Below are 21,997 nucleotides of genomic sequence, written 5' to 3'. Positions count from 1 at the left end.
GTTATTCGCTGCTCTAATGAGATTATGTGGGGTTTTGCCCCTTCATCAGACAAAAAATATCCACAAATCAACCAAAAACCCAACAAATGCCCCACCACAGCTGACACTTCAGGCACTGAAGCATTTTTAGAATTATTCTGGACCTGTGGGTCCAGTAGCAGATCAGATCACATGATGGAAGTCCAGGTCTACCTCAAAGAAAACCTCAAGTGCCTGCTGCTTTGTTCAAGGTATTTGGAAATTAATGACTTGTGGTAAAGGCTTGAAATTAAAACATCTACTACAATTGTTATGTGACAAGGAGAAAACCATATAGATATGCTGATGCACATTCCTGTAATTGCAATTCCTGTAATTGGTAAGAAGCGGATTAACTTCTTGTTTCCTCTTTTTCCCATACAGTGTTAGAAGATAAGCAGAGGAGTAAGCCAGCTGGGACTTGAGGAATACTACAGTGCAGGAACCTAAACAAAGCAGCAAAGAAGCAGGAAACTAATTAACGGCTAATTATGTGGGGGCAAAACAGCACTGAAGTTGACCAGTAACGTGGCACTTGAGAAGCTTTTGCCCATACTTGTTTTGCTATGTCTGTGGTAGGATGGAGCTTCCTGCAGACTTTGTTGGATGGACTGGAACTGAAGAGCATATGAAAAGCTTTTACAGTTGCTAAGACTCATCCTTCACATATTGTCCACTTGTATCATCCTCCTTGTTACTTTCTAGCAGTGTGAGTCAGACGTCTGTGGCAAAACTCTCTTTCCTTCAGGAACACAGTACTTAAAATACTTATGTTTGGAAAAGGGGCTGATTTACACCAAATGAAACCAAGAGACTAACGATTCTTATGAGCCACTTTACGTTTTAATGCTCATGTTTTATCTTGTGTGGAAGCATCCAAGCGTTCCAGGGAACACTGCAAATTCCAGGATTTCATGGAATACCAGCATTTACTCATATTAGGTAAAAATTCACACGGAATTATGTGGCTACAGACCACCCCAAACCTCCTTTCCATACCGTGGAACTTATCATTGCAGCCAAGCTGACAGAGAACCTGACAGTCTGAGATAAAGAAACTTCCCTGCCCAACCAACAGCAATGCAGACCAACATAGAAAAAAACAAACCCAAACCAACACAAGACAGAAACAATTAAAAAATACCTGCCTCAAAGTGTTAGGAGCTATCAAGCAAAAATAGTATTCTTAGGATCCAAGGATTTTCACTTTTCTACTGTTTACAGAGTATTTCCATTACAGGCATCTGGCATTCCTGTAAGAAGCAAGAAAAAGCAGCAAGACTTCATTCTTTCATATAATGTTTCCTTTCTGCAGACTTTCTACAGTAATAAAACACAAGGGATCAATCCTTGCTAAAAAAAAAAAAAAAAAAGGTACCTTTTGAGTTGTTTGGGGGCTTTTTTTTTGGCCTTGGGGAAAAAAACTACAAAAAGCTCCATCTGACAATAACTAGATATGTCCTGCATGGCAAGTGTAAAATTAGAATCACAATGGTATCTTAATTAGCTGATACAAACTTATTTTCTCTACTCAGTACTGCATGTAGAAAAACATCAAAGCACCACCAGTGTTTGTTATGTGAAGCTTTTATCATGTCCTGTAGATTACCTGCTCTCCTCCTGCTACAGCAGTAGTAGGAATATAAAGGATTACAGGATGACAGTGAGACGCGTTTTGAACACCTGTTAACAAGAAAGAAAAAAACCCCGTGCACCTAAATGTTTTTTTAGGACTTTTATTGAAAAAAATTAAAACCAAAAAATTACCAAGGCCAGTTTTACAACAAATTTAAGACATACAGAATGTCTTACCTTCTACATGGAAGAAACCTTATTACAATATTTCTCTCATGCAACTCCTGGATTAAAACCACATTGTCATTTAACATCGAAATGGATTATTTATACTTTCTTAGAATTTAACCTTAAAATATGATTTAAAAAGTCGATTTTGCAAGGGTTAAAAACATGTACACAGCAAGATTCTCCCTGTCATAGACCAGCTCCCTATGTCTGATAACTGGCAGAAATAGACCACTGAGCTCATTTTTCCTTTTTTATTATTCTAACCTGAGAAATTTGTTAAATAATGCTTACTGGGCTTTCATATTTGGCAACATGACTTTAGTTACAGAGCAAAGTGTGATTCCTTATTCTTGTCAGAAACCAATCTTTCACTACTTGTCCCAAAAGACCCTCTCACAACCAGGAGTAGCATTTGTCCAAAAAGACACTCTCACAAGCAGAAGTAAATCTTGTTCTGTGCACAGTATGCCCTTTTGGTAAGTTAAACCTTGTTAGTAATACCATCGGGACACTAACCTCAGGATGCAGAGTTCCCATCAGTTGTGTAATTCCCAGTATTGTGCGCTTTGAAAATATTTACTTTGGCATGTTATACTTTGTAGCATAGTTGATTTTTTTTTGTGCTTACTCCTGGCCTTTACAAAATCTGTCTTTTCTCTCTTGCATTTATTCAAGCCCTTTCCTTTGCCACCAGTTATCTCCCTTTCTCATAGCTGCAACAGAAACAGGACATAAAGCACACAATTACATTTAAAATGTGAGAGCAACAAAAGCTGCTGAACAGCAGACAGTGCTCTTGTAAAGCACTCTAAGCTGATGAATATGCTTGTAAACCCTGTGAATTGTTTAGTTCACTTCAATTTTAAATTGGTAAACTTACTAATATTTGATTTCAAACCCTCCAAATATTTGGTGTTTTACTCTATTTAAATGTACTAGCATTTCACATTTGCTCCCCATATATAAAACCAACACTGTCCAAAGAAATGATGAAAAACCACTTGAAAGAAGCAATTTAACTTTCGACACATTAGAACTTTTTTAAATTTTCAATAAATGTGTATGTTACATAATTTGGGTTATTAAAAATTGATGCTCTTCAGTTTTACCTGAATAGACTTGATTTTCAAATGAACCATGATTCCTTCGCAGTTACCAGTCCTGTCTACCTAATTAAAATTCAAGAGAATATATAAACTGAGCTTTGCTTGCTCCATACTTTGCCTACTAAAAACCTTTACAGTAACCATGGAGATCAAAAGTGCTTGATTGGAAAGGTACAGAAGTCACACATACTGAGAAATGGCTGGATTTGCCTGTTGGTTTCAGTGTAATCCTGGTCGTGACTGTACTAAGTGTTGTGTTTCAGTTTTCAACTTCCCTGCAAACTGGCTTTAAAAGAATTTTATAGGAGATTACCACAGAAAAAAGATGTGGAGAGATACCCATGCAGTTGCTACATGACAACCTTTTATTCTGCTGTAATTTGTTGGCATTTTTGATCCCAAAAAAGGAAACAACAGACTTTGGATTTTCTTACATGTGTTCAAAATCCAAATTTCTTTATTTTCCATCCAATTTAAAAACACAAGTGTTGTAAACTGAAGAGCAAACCTAACTGTTTCAATAACCTTTAGTCTCATGTATCTTTTAAATTATACAGTGCAAGTGTATTTTGCATATCAGTGCTGAGTGCACTTTAGAGAGGACATCTGTTGAAGTACTTCCAACAGGTCTTTATAGCACCATATAATCTGCTGTCAATTTAACTGTTTAGAATCATCCAGTGCTTAGAAAGTAAACTGATAAAGTTTCTATTTCATCTATTATTCCCAAAAACAAAAATAAATCTGGAAGCTTATGTAATCCTACAGAATTAATGTAAACAATGAATTACCAGACACTTGATTTTCAGTTATTCCAGTTTTGTGAACCTGACTGATGAATTGCTACATGATCCTTCTGTAATGGCACGGTTTAATTCAGTGGCAGGAAAACTTCACAGACATGTTGAATGAAACTGTCTCTCTCACTTATCCTTGAATTGTCCAAGTCTCTTTCAGCAAGATTTGGTGCTGAGCCATCTCCTAAGACTCATTTTCAATTCATAATTGAAGAGAAAAACAGTGACAAACACGAGTGCTGGCAGAGCCACAGTACAACACAACTGGAACAACAAGGCCATGAGGAAGCAAGAGGTAACCGAGGTATCTGGAACAAACCAAAACTACACTAAACACAAGAGAGCAGCTTAGCCCCACAACACATTTTACATTCTTTCAATACTTGATTGGTCTGTTTTGTACTGACACACAATTCAGGATTTATTCAGAATTAAAGGAATACACAATCTGATTAGACATGAAGTACACGAACCATTCATGCACTGACAAATGCTGCTGCTGTTGTTTTTTTCACAGGTAACACCGAAGCAGCCGTGTCAGAATGGCACTGGGTTGAAATGAAAGTGATGCTGGTACTTTACCACTTCTGGTAATTGTTACCTACAACAGTCAGTGACCATCTGCTCAACATTGCAAGAGGCTTGTTTTCCAAACATGAGTTCCAGTAAGTCTGAATGCATTAGAGAGATCACATGGTGTATTTCTGGAGAAAGCGGTCAAATGCGTCATAAATCGCTTGTCTGAAAAAAGTTAAGGAGAAGAGAATTTGTATAATTTGTGACAGGGCAGATAAAAGTGGCATCTTTCCATATATTTACAAATACATTTACAAAGCTATCAACACAATTCCAAAACAGTGTTCAATAAAAATATGTTATCAGGTGCTATTTTCTCCTTCCTTCATTTCTGAGAACTCTCACTTCAATCCAGTAATATATTTATGCTTCAGGAATGAGTGGGATGATTTTCCAACTTTAATGAAAGTGCAAATATTGCTGGATTAGGAGCTTTCTACTCAAACACATCAGAAATGTGTTAGAGACATGCATAACTGAAAATTTTTGAGCAGCTATCATAAAAATAAGGCTGGAGTTTTAAATAGCAATAAACTAGTGGTTAGCATACATTGACCCAACATAATACTATTCTTTTTTGTTGTTGCTTGGACTTCCTAAATGGTGTGTACAGTCTTACTGATTCCTTATATATTAAAATTAACAGCACTAGTACTTAACTTTTTGGTTACAGAACTGCACTCATGTAACTGATTACAGAACTGCACTCATATAACTGATTGATGTAACTGTCTTTAGAAAATCAATATCTAATATTACTAAGGCACAAATTCATGCAAGTACGCAAGCTTACATTTTAATTAAATCTAAAATTTAATTTTAAACTTTTCTGTTTCCCTTACCTAAAGAGTGCTTGTTTGAAGAGGTAGGCACTGACATGACCTCCATCCAGATACCTGATTTCACACCCTGGCCAGATCTCTTGGAGGCTGCGCACCCCAGTTCGAGGAATGTACGCATCCTCCTTAGCTTGTACAACTATGATTAAACTTGGGTCAACTGGAACTGAAGGAAAACAAAGCAAAACTGAATTTATCTGCGGCCAGAAATAACAACAGCTGAGATTTCTGTTGTAAAAATGCTATTTTTACAAAAAATTAAATTATTCTAAGCTTTAATAAAAGTACATGTCTAAAGTTTCCAGCAGAATTTATCTGGTTTTTGATGTTACAGTATTAAGGTCATCAGCCTAAAAGCAAACTAACCCTTCCCCTTCCTGCCCCCAAGGCAGAAAACTTCACAAGTCTTTGAGGAATGACAGGAAAATTCTTTCCTCTTATCAACAAAACTCTATAGCATTCATGTCAGTTCTTTGAGGTCCCTTTTAACCAGCAAAAAGAACACTGAAATTCAACAGACTGGAAGCTTCTTTTATTTTTTCCCCTCAAGGAGGGAAAAACACAACTTTTCATACAAGAGGTCAGAAAGTACAGCCTATGTTCACTTTCTTTTCTGTTTCCTATATGGTTTACTTGCACCATAAAAATCCCAACATATTGTTATACATATTTATTACTCATAACCAGAATTGCACCAATCAGATTACTAGCGTGAATAACACCAATATGATGCTGAGAAAAATACCACCAAAATTATGTTGAACACAGAACATTTCTCTCTTCAAAAAGAAAATATGTGATATGTTAGAGAGTGACCAGCCAAGATGTCTGGCAGTGGGGTGTCACCAATAATTTAAACCCTTCCTTCTTTCATGCTAAATCATGTATAGAAAATATATAATGCTAAGATAAATTCAACTCTTCCATTCAGTTTTCCATGAAACCTGAGTGTTAGGCAGATTTTCTGAAGCTCCTCTCTGGCCTCACTCCAAGGATACCCTGGCAGAGGATGCTAAGTCTCCCAGAGCATGACGAAACCTGGGAGACTATTGACATGATGGACTCCATCACTTTGACAAGTGCGTTAGGATCACAGATCCTTTACAGTTCCAGGAAAGGTCAGTGCTTTAGCTAAGTGATACCTGGATAAGTCTAGATAACTAAGAATGTCTGTACTTCGAATAAACCTTACAGGGCTCTTGCTGACTACTGAAATAACTTTGAAAGCTTAAAGGAAAGCACTTCATTGGGTATTTGTCACAAAACACCTCTGGCTTGCAGTGAAGGAATCTACACTAGATTCCTTTAATTGTGTGTTTCCTTTTATTTAATATTTACTTAAATTTAAATAATTGTAGCAATGGAGTACTCAATGCCAGAATTAAAAAATGAGGTGGCACAGGGGCTCCAAATCAAGAAGGTTTTGACATTAAAAGACAACTCTGTCTGAAGTCAAAGCATGTTGTGGGAGATGCCTTCAGCAGGTACATGCACAGACAAACCATGGACTGCCACAAAAGGAATTCCAAACCCCCACTCCAGCAGAACCTTTTAAGGCTGCTCTAGGAAGCAAGCACTTGTTTGCATTGCTGAAAGGGATTTGTCCTGAACTCCAAGGAATGCTGTACTACAGCTCCCTCTATATGCTATGCCTGTCCTGGGGAAACTGTATTCACCAGACTGCACCACCCCACAGGGACATCCCTTCTACCTGAAGTCAGTATGAGATTTCTGCTTTATGGCATCTACCTGAATCTGCTGGAAAAACCTTATTAGGAGATTAATCAGATCTAGGTGTTACATCACATAAGTGTTTTCTTCCTTCAGATAATACAAATTTGCACTAATTCATAGCTGAAATGAGCCACAGCAAGGCAGAGGAGAAATGAGGAAAGATACTGATGGGCAAATTTTTAATTCACTTTGTCATTAGTTGGCCATCAAGAAGGAACAGAAAAACAATTAGGAAATTGAGTAGTAAATAGACACTACTGAGTAATGCTCGCAATGTTTCCATATTTGAGCAAAGGTGCCAGCAGGTTTACACATGGAAAATGAAGAAAATACCTTTCCCTCCGCTGTATTTTATTCAGCTTTCCAAAGTGCACATTGAAACAAAGAGATACATACCTGGGAAGTTACCTACATGGGTACATTCATCCATTACTCCTTTCATGAACATTAAGGATTCTCTCTGTAAAGTGTCACTCCTTCTTGTATTTATCCTGTGTCCTTGTGGGCTGGTTAAGTTTTTATTGCTACTGCTACTGGTTGAAAAGGTTTGATTTATGCACTGCATTTTAGGAGCATCTTGTATTAAGAGTCTTTCTGAAGAGGCACTTAGAGCACTTCTGTTCGTGCTAAAGCTGTGAACAGCTTCCTTAGATAAAGTATCATTCAAGGACTCAAAGCTGAATATTCTGGAAGTCATGTCCATATCCTCCAGACTGTCCACACTCTCAGGGAAGTTTTTAACAAAGTCTTGTCCCATCTTGAAAGAATCCGTCTAAACAAAGACAACAGATCATTTATTAAGGGTTTCCCCATTAAACCAATTGGTTATTCTTATTTTTAAAATGAACTCATTATTAAAAAAAATTAAAAATATACAAACAGCACTGCTCACTTGTTATTTTCAGCTTGCAGGTCATTCAGTTAAATCCTCACCATCATAACCTCTTGATAATTTCATTCTATATTTCTGTCAGCTTAAAAAATGTAGGAATACTTATATATACAGAAGATTATTATATAAATAATTCTTTTTCTTTTTATAATAAACTCTGAATTTATAATTACAGTCATTTAAGCTTAAATGATCTAATTATAATAATAGAAAAATAAACATATGTGAGCAGGTCTAATGTTAGGTTTAGAACTGAAAAATCAACTGTCTCTAAATAACAGGAAGACACAAGCTAAACATCTTTAAATGTTTCTTCTTTTCATTTTGTCTTCTCCATCAGTGTAGCTGGAGTGTATATGACTTAAAAATGACAAGTGCCCAAGTAAGAACTATCTGCACCCCTGCTCCTCTTCTCCTGCTGTAAGGTATTAAAAAAAGAACAATCACAAAGCAAAGAATCTTGGGGGGAGGCAAAAGGCATTTATCAGAATTTTGATTGAATACATTTTAGGTTGCAGATTACACCAAGTGTGATCAAAGGAAAACCTTGTAGCAAGGGCTACACTTAACACTCATTATACAACCAAAATATTAGTTTTGTTTTTCATGTTTTTCCTTCAAAGAATAAACTTATCAAAAGCATAAAGAAACAACATGCAAGTATGTTTTAGCTAACAATTGTCTAATTTAGTGGAAGTAAAAAGAAGTTACCTGTTAGATTTTCACATGTAAATTTTGGCAAATAGGGCAAATAAACCATACTTACTCCACAATATTCAAGCATTTGAATGATTTCTTCTTCATAAACAGTTTGTGTAAAATACTGTTTCTCCAGCTCTCTCCAGTTCACTGCCTTGCTCAACACACCCTGAGATGATAAATTAAAGCATTCACTGCACAAGGAAAACCCAGAGGTCATTCTAAAATAATGATACATGCAGAAATTTGACCTGTTCCTCTCCCGATTTTTTCAGTAGAATTCTGTTCCCGGACAGCCCTCAGAATTATTGCAATCAAAGCATAAGCACATATTGTAACACAGGACATGGAATCCCACCTCCCTTGTGGCCAGCCCAAATATTTTAACTTACATTTCTGATTACAGTCTAATATATTAACCAAAATGTATTTTGTAATTTGTTAATTACCGTAGTAAAGACTGCAGAGGCTGTTGACCAGGAAAGACATGGAATCAATGGCAATGGTTTAGGCCAGTTTGTCACTGCTAGTGAAGCCATCTAGAATCAAAAGCACTTATTACACATTTTAATATTGAATTCACAATATGATAAGAAGAACTCTTCCATCTTCAATTTCTTTGTTTATGTGGTATCTATGAAATATGTGGTGCTGAAGAGTTAAGGACTGTGGCAGCTGGATACACTTTCACCTCTTTAGAAGTTACTATCCATTCTCCAGTGATCTTTTTAAAAATAAACATTGCTCTGGAAAGGATTCATTTCAAGGCTGAATGGGTTTTGGTAAGAATTCCCAATGGAATATTTAATTAATATTCCATTAATTATAATTCAATTAATTATAATTTTTTGTAATTCTGTTCATTATAATTATAAAAACTAATACAAGCTATTAGTTGTTTAAAACCATAAAAAAAACTTTCTATAAAGCTTTTCACCAAACTCTTGCAAGTGTATTTTAAGGCAAAAGAAAGGCAATCTATGAGAAGGATTACAAAATTCTGTACTTTTAAAATTTGTGTACTGGAAACAAAATGTGAAGGAGAAGTAACTCAACATGTTAAGTGGATTTTTTTTCTGCCCTTTAACTTTGAATTATTACTTTCACATCCATTCTCAGAACGTATTTGTGTGACTATTCTGTTTATCCTAGAAAAAGCCAGAGCAAGGGAGTGCAATGTGCAGAAGTTCCCTGTATGGTATGTTCTTCTTGACAGATTTTATTTTACTATTGCTTTAAACAAAACCCCTTAATACAAAAGACCTCGTGTCTGTGCCAGATGTTCTAATAAGTGGATTTACACAACTGAACTATACTTCTATTCTAATTATTTTTATTAATAAAAAGTTACAAGAATGCCACGTGTCTATGTTCTGATTCTCTCCTGTAGTATAACTCATTCCCGTTTAGTAGAACTGAATCAATGCTTATAACCTTCTGTTGTAAAACATATTCTGTTGAGGATCAACATCAAATGTTATTTATTTCCCAGAAGCTGCTGATTCAGCAGGGTGATGTTGATGTAAATCAAAGATGCTTTGTACCTTTATGACATTTAGAGTTCTAAAACTGTGCTTTAGGGGAATATTTTCCTTTCAGTAAATGGTACCATTACCAACATTATTTACTGAGCTCCTAACAACAAACGAAGGTTTTAGTAAGCTTTGCACCTGTGTCTCACAGATCTATGATAATCTGTAGAGACACAAGCAGTAACATTTTAAGTGTGTATCAGTCTTTCAAGCACCACAGTAACACACTGCTGGTTTAGTATGAATATGCACAGTGTCACACAGAAAGTGTTATCCATCTCACCACAAATCTCTGAGCAGTACCAATGATCAGGGGGAAAAAAGAGATGAGTTAAGAACAGAACTGACAGCACAAGTCACCTCAATTACAACATGCCTACGAAGAGGGGGTATTTCATACAATGCATTAAAACACAAAGGTTTAAGTGAGAAAAAAGGAGGAAAAGAGGGAGAATTAGCTATCGATCAGTGCAGACTTTCTTTCAGCAAACATTTCTGCCCCCCATCCTTGTGGGAAAAAAAACAATTATGTGAGAAGTTTATATTCTTATTAAGCCTGCTGGGAGATGGCTGACAAAGGGCTCTATGATTTGTCAGTACATATTAAGGATTATACTAATTCAGCACCACAGAACATGAGAATTGCCAACAATTTGTTTCTCATGACTCTAAGTGTTTATTTTAAAGTACTTCTGAGATCAACACTGTAAAACAAATTATTTCTGTATGCTACATGATCAAATGAGAAGTTAAAACAAAAATTACTGAACAGGAGATATAAAAGCTTACATGTCCTCCCATGGATATTCCAGTCATCCCTAGTGGTCCATAGCCTTCTCTCTCTAGCCAGTGCAAAAGAGCTGCCGATTCTAGAATTAGAGCTCCTCCCATCACAAACAGGTCCGAGACATTTTTTAAACATGACCGTCTTTTCTCCCCAGAAAAGGAAAATATAGGGTTTATTTTCTAAGATTAGACTCTGACAGTTCTTATCATTCTATACATTTATACACAGCTTAATCCCAACCCCAGAGAATTTTGGAGCTGAACTCCTGTTGATTCAACAGGAGGAAAAAGCAAGCCCAGATTTACCGGCACTTGTAATTTTTCATCCAAATGAGGATGAGAAATAGACACCTGCCTGTTCTTTCACTGTAATATCACTGACAGCTTGGTCTTTTGGAACCAGTTATTACCAACATTAGCATCTCATTAGTAGTACTATTCTGTCCTGTGAAGTTGTAACAGATATTTTAGAAATAGAATCAAAGTGCTACACTCCTAGGCATACACTATCTCGTTTTCAGAAACAATTTTTTTTTTTCTTTTCTTATTTACCTGTTTTACATCACTGAAAAATTGCACACAACATTTGAAGAGCAATCAGTATGTCAGCTTTGGAAGCACTCATCAGTGTCACTGTAAGACTGAAACTGTAAAGTGGGAAGTTTGTCACGGTTCTGAGAAATTCAGGCAGCGTACTGCAAAGCATTAAAACACAGAAGACACACAAAAAAGTAGAAATCTATTTGGCTGAGCCATCAGAGGGACTCTAAAAATAATAGACCTCTAAACTGGGGAGGGGGACTGAGTATTTTCAGTACCACAGGCAGGTTACAAAGGGCTCCTGGCCTCTCCTGCCAGCATGCCACCATCACATTTGCGACACTCTGAAGCACAAGGACAAAGCTCACTGTGAAGTCACACAGAAATGAACATAGCTGCTGCAGACCAGCATTTACAGGCTAATGCAATTCTTTCCTACAGCTTTGTTATGAAATTCCTCAGCTCTCTGCAGCTGCTGTATTTACTGAACACTGTTACCAGCATATTAACTAAACCCACTGGTGCTGCATAACCCTGGATTGGAGAGTGACAATTACCTGTTGGGGTATCAGACTGAGCACCTCCCCATTGAAACAATCCTCCTCTACATGGCACATGATCTACTAAGCTGGTATGCTGGACAACTGAGAACAGAGTTATTTCATTTATTCTTCTACATCAGATCACCCATGACTGGAAATAAACCTACTAATGTATTCCAGCAAACGGTTTCCCCCTCACTTTCCTATAATCTTACATAAATCACCTTCTCTGTGTCGTCTAGTCATGTAAAATGTCCAAGTTAGGATTAAAAAGGATTAAAACACCAACACATATTTGGACTGGCAGAAATATTGGGAGACTAAAAGCACAGCTTTGCTTCAGACACATATCCTGTTGAACTCTGATAATAATTCTGTGGTTTGGAAAATGTGAAAAAAATAGACTGCCTAATTAGGCTTCTAAATTCACATTTAAGAAACTGACTGGAGGAACAAATCCTGTAAAATACCAAATATTGCATAGCCTCCACTGACTAACCACTGAGCAACAGTAGATTTATTCATGTCTGAAAATCCTTAAAAGATCTTGGAAAAGCAAAATCCTAGCAATTATAATGAAAATACAGTATCTGAGCAAAGACTATTACAGCTGACTGAAATATAAATGCAGCACTTGTACATGTGCAGTTAGTTGTGAGTCAGGAAAATAAAATGGCCCTTGCTTGTACTCACTCAAGTTGTTTGCATCTCACGCCATACTGCAAGTTCAACTTGTGCAAACTTCCCTGATCCCTGTGATCTCCTAACACAACACCCAAAGCAGTTTAGCAAAGAGCAAACAATTTCACACTAGCAGGTTACAAGTGGTTTTTTAAGTGGTTTTTTTCTTAATAAGCTATCAAAGTTTAGACAATTTTTGGCTCAAAAGAGAAAAACAAGAAAAGTGATATTTTAAAAAGACAGTATCCATAAATGTAACAGGAATACTTACAATTGATCCTTAGGTTTTCTACAGCCATGTAAAAGACTCCCGTTAAAGAAAGTAAAAAAGCCTTTATAAAACTGGTCACTAAACCAAAATAAATAAATAAAATAAATAACATACATAAATAGCACAGATTAATTGAAATTTGAACTTAAATTTCCAATGTTAAACTGCCACTAAATCAAATTCAATCTATTTTGATGATGCAGTTTGGAACATATTACTGTTGTCAAATACATGGGTAGGAAAAAAGTGTAACCCAAGATCCTATTTAATGGATCAGAATAATACTGTTATATAAGATGACAGAACAGATTAACTGTTTTTTTAGAAAAACCACCCAAATCTTAAGTGGTAATAGCAAGTTTCTCAAAAGTTACCTGGGGTGGTACCACAGAACTGTGTTTCATGTAATGGTCATTCTTTCTTTGCTTCTACCCACTGGGAATGGATCGAAAAAGTAGGTATTTTATGAGTGTGGTAAGTCTTCTACCTTCCAGAGAGGACATTAGCAATAACTATTGTGTTTTCCACAAAAGGATATAATAAGGATTTTCTAGCAACAGGGAAGCCATACAGGCTTCTTTAATCATTGGCCGTGCCATTAATGTGCGTCTTCTCCAGAAGTGCTAAAGACAAGATGTACAAACAATATATGTAAGACAAAATTGATAATTTAATTTCTCAGTAACTATCAATTTTCCATTTTATACACTCACATGATCTCCAGTGCCTGCTAAATGAATGCACACAGGTCTGTGCTTGCTGTTCCATCTTCTGGGTATGATGAACTGAAATCTGTGAGAAGTGAACACCTATTTTAGCAAAGTATATCTGTACAAGCTGCATCAAGAGAAACTAACTAAAAAAAAAGCCAAAAAAAACAAACGACATAATAAAGTATTTGTAACCCATGCAGGCAAACTGCCAGCAATTCAGCAACATCATTTTTCATCAACCCATTCAGCAAACAAAGGAATCTGAAAGTAGGACAGAAGAAAGGCCAAACAAGAAAAGGAGCCAAGATGAAAGATCATGTTCCTAAAAAAACTACTACCTCATCATCACAATTTAAATTTTGCAGAGTGGAGAAATGCAACTTCAGATAAAGAGCAGCCTAAACAAGCATGTCCAGCTCTCCTACGCATCATTGCTATTTTTCTCCTGAAGGCACAACAGCTGAAATTGAAGATTAAGATCAGCAATAAATAAAAAAAAAAAAAATCAAAAACATACAAACCATGAAACTATTCTATAGACACAACATAAATCAATTAATGTCTTCTGCTGCTTACTTATCTATAATCTGAACTACTGGCAAAAGAATCCCTTCTGAGCCACCAGTATTTTCTCCACAAGATGGAGCACTGCTACCTACAACAGTGTTACACTTCAGGAAAAACATTCACTCAATGCACAAGCATCTTGAGGGAAATTTGTACAGCTTTTCAAAACTGTCACAATACTGGCCAAAGTAACAATTATACTAACTTGGCTACAAAACACAAGAGAACATAGATAAGGAAACAACGACCATATTGTATTTTCAAATATTGTACTAATTAATTTGAAAATGTTAACAGTTTCTTTCTCTAACCAGTGGAGAGGAGGAATAGAACTGATATCTTGACTATCAACCTTTTTCTCACAGTCCTTAATGTTACGTGCTTAAGCACACATATAAAAACACCAACCAGTGTTACTGACAAAATTTACAACATCAGTATCAACTTGATCTGACAAACTTTTATGTTTATGTTATTAAACAAACAAAGTCTGGGAAGAAAAATTCATCATGACAGTTTAGCTCAGAACTAAAAGCAAGCATAAATTATGCACCCTTTGCAAACCAACTCCTCATCTGCAAAGCAGTCTTAGTGTGAAACCAGCACTGTTAGGGATCATCCAGCTTTCTGTGAGCATGCTTTTTTGTGTTGGCCAAGTAAGAAAGGCACCAGATTCTCTTGCTGCAAGTAAATGAACTTGCTACTTCATCATACATACAACATTTTTGTATTCAGTGTAAACGGAAAGCTGGAATGGCTCCTTCAAAAACAATATAACACACTTTTATATAAACAGCTTCTCCTGCTGCATATAAAAAAATGACTACTGTTCTTCATTTCCAGCATCCCACTCGTGGAAAAAAAGAAACCAATAACACAAAAACTCCAGGGTATTCCACAGCTTTATGCAGTATGACTTCTACACTCGAGAGGAAACAAACCCAGAAAAGTAATACTTTGCCAGTGGATTTTTTTTAAAATACACAGATTGAACTATCACATGAATAAGATTTATTTCCACTTTTGAAAACAAATCTGTTTTAACACATTAGTACAAAATACCCGCAATTTGAAATATTTTACAGATAATTTGCATTACAATCAATTAGTTGCACAATACAACTATTTATAGACAATTATTTCTCTGCAGCACTTATTTCAGAAATACCTCTTGGTTTCTCTTACCTTGCTACAAGAGATTCAACTGGCAGGATTCCTGGGACACAATGAGCCAAGGGGGAAATGAAGTGTCCCTCAAGGATTTTACAGTCGGATTGCCCCTCAACCTGCAGAGAGAATGGGACAATAGCAATAAATATAACATCAGTGTTCAACATCAGCTCCGAAAGAAAATATCTTAAAGTAGAATTTGTTATAGGATAAAATATAGAATTTGATATAGGATTTGTTATAGGATATAGGATTGATATAGTAGAATTTGATATAGGATTGCTTTAAGAACACCCAAAGCTGAAGTCTACTCCTCAAACATAGGGATACATATTATCAACAGGGTCAAAACACTTGCTTCCAACTTTGCTTTTATTAAATAACTTTTTACAGGAATCAAAGAAAGGTGTAATGCTATCCCATTTTAAATACATTCAAAAAACACATACTAAGTTTTGAACACTTTCCGAGTTTTAATATTTGAAATCTCACTCCCCAACTACTGCACTACTGGGGAAAAAAATAATATCTGTACACCCACTGCTTTAGTCTCTGTTTCCTTCCATTCTCTGCGAGTAGCCTATAAAAATAGGCTGGTGCTAAATACCAAGTTATTACACCTTTATAAACTATTATGAAACCAAACGTAGTTAAATCACATCATCCCTTGCCTTTAAGTACCTTGTCAATGAACACTGGGTAATCTTTCGAAACCAGCGTCTGGCATTTTTCCCTGTTTCCAATAATCTTTCTGAATTCAAATATTCTGTTGAAAGGAAACAAGTAGAGAAGATTCAACTTTTAATCTAAAAAAAAAGAAGAGACATATTTATATAAAATTTCAGGAGCTAAAGTAAGCCACAAAGAAAATAAAAGTTACGAAGCCAGCTTTGCATTTACAGGTTAACCAGGCCACTGTAAGGTAGGCTCAGGTACCTTGCTGGGGAACAGAAGCTGAAAATCTGATTGCTTTCTTCTGCTACTTAAATGGGTTGCAGAGCCACACAGAGAAAATGAAACAAAACTCTTCTCAGAGGTGTACATGAATGGACAGGATTACTGAAGGACATGAATACTGAAGCGGCAATGGTTGTCTGTTGCAATGTAAGAAATCCCTACTGGAGCAAAGTGGGGATTTTTTCACAATAAAGCACATGGAAAAACAGCCCAGGGAAACTATAAATTATCTTCATCCTCAAGGGACTTTCAAATGAATTAGGTGCCAAGTTGAAGAAACAAGGAAGTCAGCTTTATTTCGAAGAGGGATTTTGATTTGATGCCCTCAAATTGGCCCACTGAATCTTGAATACTCTCTGCCAAGGATAACTTGCTCATTCTTATGGTCATAAATATACACATCACCTGACAAGCTAGAACAGTTTTGAGTGAAAAGAGGAATGACCTGTTCACCTCCCCAAAACCAGAGAAAACGCAAAGAATGGAAAGAAAAGCCAGTTTATCACCCCATCAAAAATAGCTCCACTGTATAACCTTTGCTTTTCTTATACAGAACAGCAAGTGCATCAATTCTGAGAACATATGGCTAAAGGTGTGAGATGTGAACATGGAGGGTAAGCTAAACAAAGAGATGCTTTGCTTGACAATAAGTATTCTAAAAATAAAGCATTTATCTCTTTTTTTCTACAGTTAGGTGGATACTAAAGGCTAAATCTTGCCTCTGTTGAGGAATTTCAACCCTTGCTGATGACTTGAGGATGAAGAGTTAGGATATTAATATTCATCACATCAAGGGCACGCACATAAAATTTCAGATTACACCTAGGAAGGATAGTCTGTCATTCAATCTCATTTAATGCCTGAAGTAAAAAAAATAGTAATAACTTAATGGAACTTCACAGAGATGAGTTAACAAACAAAAATAAAAACCCTCCTTCCACTAGCCAGGTTGAGGAGTCAGGAGGAGGTAATATTCTTCTTTCTTCATCCAGGTGAAGCCTGGCAGCTGGAGAACAGCTCATCTTCTTCCCACTGGGGGGCAACATATAAAATAAAATTTTCTTCCCCTTTTCAGACCTGCATGCTTGCCTCCTATTTCCCCCACCATTTTTGATCTCTTATGAGAGGGCCTTTCTCCTGAATGAAGAAGGAGGAACTGGAGCTGATATCACTGTTACCACCAGCAACACCCCCTTATTGCCATTTGGTGTGAGTGTGATCAGCCTCCAGAGCCAGGCAAGCTTTGCACTGGTCAACAGCAGCATCAGGCAGAGGCAGTGAAAACTCACCATGTCTCACCAAAAATCCAAAAGTCTTTATCAGAGAGACAGTTTTGATAACATTAAAATATACCATTTCGGCTACACACACAGAATAGAATACAGAAATGCTGTAAGCAAAACAAACCCCACTATTTTTGGTGGGGTTTATTCCAACCAAAGCCAAGGTTCTCATTTTGCAGGAAAGTCTGCTATGTAAGAGAAAAAATCAACTGAAGATAGACACACAAAGCAATCCAAGTGCCATATCCAGATCAGATCTTTCACGTGGACTTAAAAACAAAAAACCAAGCTCCCACAAAACTCCACTGCTATCTATGGTGCAGAAAATTTTATTTCAGTAGTTTTCAAAGTTTTCTTTATTGATTTTCAGATACATAAGAATGAGCTTATTAAATGCAGATTTATAATTTCCTATTTAAATACTGCATGATGTAGAATATATATATTCAGTCACTTCATTTCTAAACTTAAGAAATCCAAGTGCTCAACTTCCAGGTGTTACTCTCATTAGTAATTAATAAAAATATTTAAATGCTTAAAAATTAAGAGGTACTTCAATTTTTTTCTTATTTTCAAGACACCTTAAAAGGAGGTTTACTTCTTTGGGCTATGAGAGGAACTTCTGATTAAATCTTACACTTCTAAAACTCACTAGGAAGTTACAGACAGATAGCAAGAGCCACTTTAATGTTAAACAAAACAATTCTTCTGCAGAAATTCAGCAAGTTTTGTTTTCAGAAAACACTTCCAGAGATGCTGTTTGAAGGATGTCATCATACATACATAAGTCAAAAACATAATTGGACACATAGACATTCTCTCAAGAAGAGCCTCTTTAAACAGAAAAGAAATAGGAAATCACTTTAAGATTTCTTTTAAATCCAGTTACTCCCTTGGTTTGGAAACACATGATTTCCGGAACAAAACAAACACTTTTGGTATTTTAAATACAGGATGGCAATTACTGTTGCTACTTCAACGGTTGGGTTTTTTTCTCCTTTAATGCAACATATTATTTATGCTGTTACTTTTTAACAAGTCACCTTTTCAGATCCTCTGGCTTTCCCCATCCTCTGATGAAAAGTTTAGTGAGGAGAAGCTTTCGGTACAAGACATCTAATTTACTTACACCCATTAGCAGCACACTGTCATCTGGGGAAAAAGCAGAGGTAAAAACAAGGCAGTTAAAGGGGTTGTCTACATGAGGGGCAAATTCATTGATTGTAACAAAAAGTATTTTCTTATTCTGGTTTTTGCATTAAGGAAAAACCATCTAATTTATTCCAAGAAAATTAACCTTGATATTCAGGTCAACTTGTTTTGAACAAAACATAAAGGCAGTTAATACAACATGTAGGAATTTAAAATAGTTAATTATAACCAGATATTCATTACATAATTGATGACAATCTGACTGAAGAGGCACATCAGGTCACAGAACTCTATCTTCAACCAGTCCTAACTGTACTTTACTTGAACCAATAAAACAAAGAGTGGCACTGATCTGCGTTCTCTCAGTGCAGCTACGATGGCAAAACATTTCAGCGAACACAGGCTTTCATGGACACATCTCAGAATGGAAGCTTGAAACAATGTTTGGGTTTGAACAACAAGAAAACTTCATCTCTAGCTACTTAAGAGGAAAGGAGAGGCAAGAGAAGAAGGGAAAGAGAAGGAGGGAAAAAATGTAGTTCCAGTCACTGTTGCAAAGAAAGCTTATTTTTGTAATATTGTCTTCATTGGTGTGTTAAACGTATATCATGATCGTCATTTTATCCATTCCTTTCCAATTTTGCCATTTCTTATGGTTTTCAAATCAATACTCCTCCCACTCCCTTCAGGGAAGAAATCACACCCTCAAAATCCTTGCCAATGTCATTTCTCTTTCAATAAATACACCACCTCAAATAGAGCTAAATCAAACAAGATTTTAGGCAAGGTGAGTATTATTTTCAAAGCAATACTTACTGAAGTGAATAGGGAGCCACTACTGAGCTCTTCCAATGAGGAAGGGAAAAAAAAAAAACCAACCAAAACTAAACGCAACTAAAAAGGAGAATTTAAATCTGGTTTCTTGGTCAGCAGGATACAGGTCACTCAATTCAAAAAAAAAGGTCCACGATCTGGATACACCTAAGAAAACAGCAGATTTAATAATCAAAGACTTGGTTAGTAAGTTCATTTCAGGCATTTTCTAGTATTTCCAAACCCCTCCATACTCAATGCACTCCATACTAAATGTACTCAACAATCGCGTCACACTCCAAAACAATTTAATTTAATTTATGGTTGTTTTTTTAAATTTTATTTTAATCCAAAAAGCATTTATTTTGCCACACTCCAATATGGTCACTCTTAAAATAAATTTGTATGAATATAACAGGTTTAAATTGTTGTCAGATTAATAAAAACATTCCTCTGCACTTCTAGAAAGTCAATACTTAAGAATCAATATACAGAGAAAAGAGAACTCTTAAAAACCTAGAATAAACTACTATCAAAACAGATTATAGAGAACTTAAGGTACTTGAATATTAGAACAAATATCCTAGAAAGCCACAGTGGCTCCAGGATGGTTCAGTCACTACAGGGCAAAAATAGATACACAAAATGAGCAGAAAGTCATAGTGGGGACCTTCTGTTTTGAAAGCATGACATTGTAGATTTTGCTTTGAGTCCAAAGTCTGGCCTGATGAACTCTCTGCTGTACCAAGGGAGTGCCAAGACAACTTTCTAGGCAAGCACATTATATTTTAATGTAATATTGATCAGGGCAAAAAGAGTTCTCTCATCCTCTCTTCTGCTTCATTGATGGAATGGAGACTCTGAAGTAACTCAGGCCATTTCAATGAATCAGAACCAAGACAAAAGCACTACTGGAAAGAGTACAGGAAACACTAAAACAAACCAAAACAATATTCCAAGTATGTGAAGTATGCTGCATAGAACTTCTCAGAAATATGACTGAGATATAAAAATTTGGGAAGATGCCTCCTCTTGTATCTCTCTAACTAATGGGCAGGACACACTTCAGTCACTGCCCATCCATGCCTACAAGGAGAGACAATCACAAACACTTTCACTGCCAGAAAAGGCAAATCCAACTGTTGGAGGCTGAAGTTTTATAACTTCACGTTAACAGGCGTATTTCAGCAGTGAGAATTTGAAATGGACGAGAGAATCAGTAAAGGCTGCTCAGAATGAGACTCGATTTCCACCACCTGACAGCACACATGTCACATCCCGATCCCTCTGTGAGACAGGTCAGCTGGAAGCAGTGACCTGATAAAAGATGCTGTGGAGTTGCGCAGCCCAAGAGACAGTATCTGTGTTATGAATCTTGAATGAATACACAGTCAACACGGAAAGCTTTATATAATCGTGAGCTGTGAATGGAAACTGCAGCAGATACAAAAGCACACTAAGAAGAAACATAGAAGCGGACAGAAAATTTCATTCAAAATCCAACACATTAAAAACTAGCTATCGCTTTTTATCCAGTGCAAACAGCTTCAGTTACAAGAAAAACACCCCCGGAAAGTACATGAGGCCTTCATTCAAAGTCCACAGTGTAGTTTCTATTCTATACATGGATGTGAAAAAGCTCCTACCCAGCAGGCAACCTGAAAAAACCACGGAGGTTCTGTTCTAGAAGGAGGAGTTGTCAACTTCCCTACCCCCTCTATTTAAATACCTATCTTACAATTAACGCCAGGTCCTTTTCTGATAGAAGAAATGACTGCTTAAAAATCAAAGAAATCACAACGAAGTCACGGCAAGGCAGACACAAGCCCCACAAAAACTCCACACAACGGGATGGACACGCAGGAGCCTGAGGATAAACAACGGGGCCTAAAGCAGGGTGAGCAGCTCCCTGCAAGCCTGACCCGAGCACTCAGAGGGGACAGGTGGCATTCCCGATGCCAAATCTCTCCAATCGCCCCCTCCGAGCCCTGCCCCAGTGGCGAGAAGCAGAACACGGCCGACACAGACACCGCGGCCCCCCCGCCCCGCTCAGCAGCACCCCGCGCCCCGAGCCCGCCTCCGAGGCCGGGCAGTGCCGTGAGGGGAGCCGCGGCAGCTCTGCGCTCAGCGGGAGCCGCTCCCTGGGCGGGCGGCACGGCCACCCCCGGCCCGGCCCGGCCCGGCCCGCGAAGGTCACTCGCTGCTCACCCGAAGCGCTGCCAGTGCCGAAGCACCACATGGGAGGGCGGGAGCGGGAACCGGAGGAGGAGGAGGAGGAGGGGAGGGCGCAGGGCGGGACGGGACGGGACGGGACGCGCCTCACGCGCGCGGGCCTGGCGAGGGCGCGTGCGCGCGCGGGACCACCCCCCACAGCGGGCCGCGCGCGGGAGGCAGCCGGCCCCGCCCCCCCGCCGCGCGCGTGACTCGCCCCGCCCCCCCGCCGCGTCTCGCGCTCGGCCCGGCTCGGCAGGGCCCCGGCCGGCAGCGCCCCCCAGCGGCCGAGAGGCTGCTGCGCGCGCCGTC

General features: G+C 37.6%; 1 protein-coding gene across 2 annotated transcripts; it reads right to left on the bottom strand.

Annotated features, from left to right (window-relative positions):
• Nucleotides 1-1,738: 1,738 nt before the first annotated feature.
• On the bottom strand, nt 1,739-21,867 carry ABHD18 (abhydrolase domain containing 18). Of its 2 annotated transcripts, XM_085057877.1 has the most exons (14): nt 21,683-21,867; nt 19,478-19,642; nt 18,553-18,661; nt 15,951-16,035; nt 15,285-15,385; nt 13,533-13,611; nt 13,358-13,442; nt 12,820-12,847; nt 10,789-10,927; nt 8,917-9,006; nt 8,535-8,636; nt 7,273-7,648; nt 5,146-5,308; nt 1,739-4,468 (listed from the first exon to the last, which is right to left on the bottom strand). In XM_085057877.1, the coding sequence occupies exons 3-14, from the start codon at nt 18,642-18,644 to the stop codon at nt 4,417-4,419; spliced, it is 1,392 nt and encodes a 463-aa protein (XP_084914003.1). In that variant the 5' UTR covers nt 18,645-18,661; nt 19,478-19,642; nt 21,683-21,867; the 3' UTR covers nt 1,739-4,416. The 2 variants fall into 2 exon arrangements, with proteins under 2 accessions (XP_084914003.1, XP_084914002.1); XM_085057876.1 differs by lacking the exons at nt 13,358-13,442; nt 13,533-13,611; nt 15,285-15,385; ... (2 more) ...; nt 19,478-19,642; nt 21,683-21,867 and adding an exon at nt 11,338-11,432 and having other exon boundaries at nt 12,820-12,834.
• Between the last annotated feature and the right edge of the window lie 130 nt (nt 21,868-21,997).

This window comes from Lichenostomus cassidix, chromosome 4 (assembly GCF_008360975.1).
Source record: "Lichenostomus cassidix isolate B80296 chromosome 4, HeHo_3.0, whole genome shotgun sequence".
Lineage (NCBI taxonomy): Eukaryota > Metazoa > Chordata > Aves > Passeriformes > Meliphagidae > Lichenostomus > Lichenostomus cassidix.
Note: the sequence above shows the minus strand (reverse complement) of the source record. Positions and strands in the feature narration are given on the sequence as shown.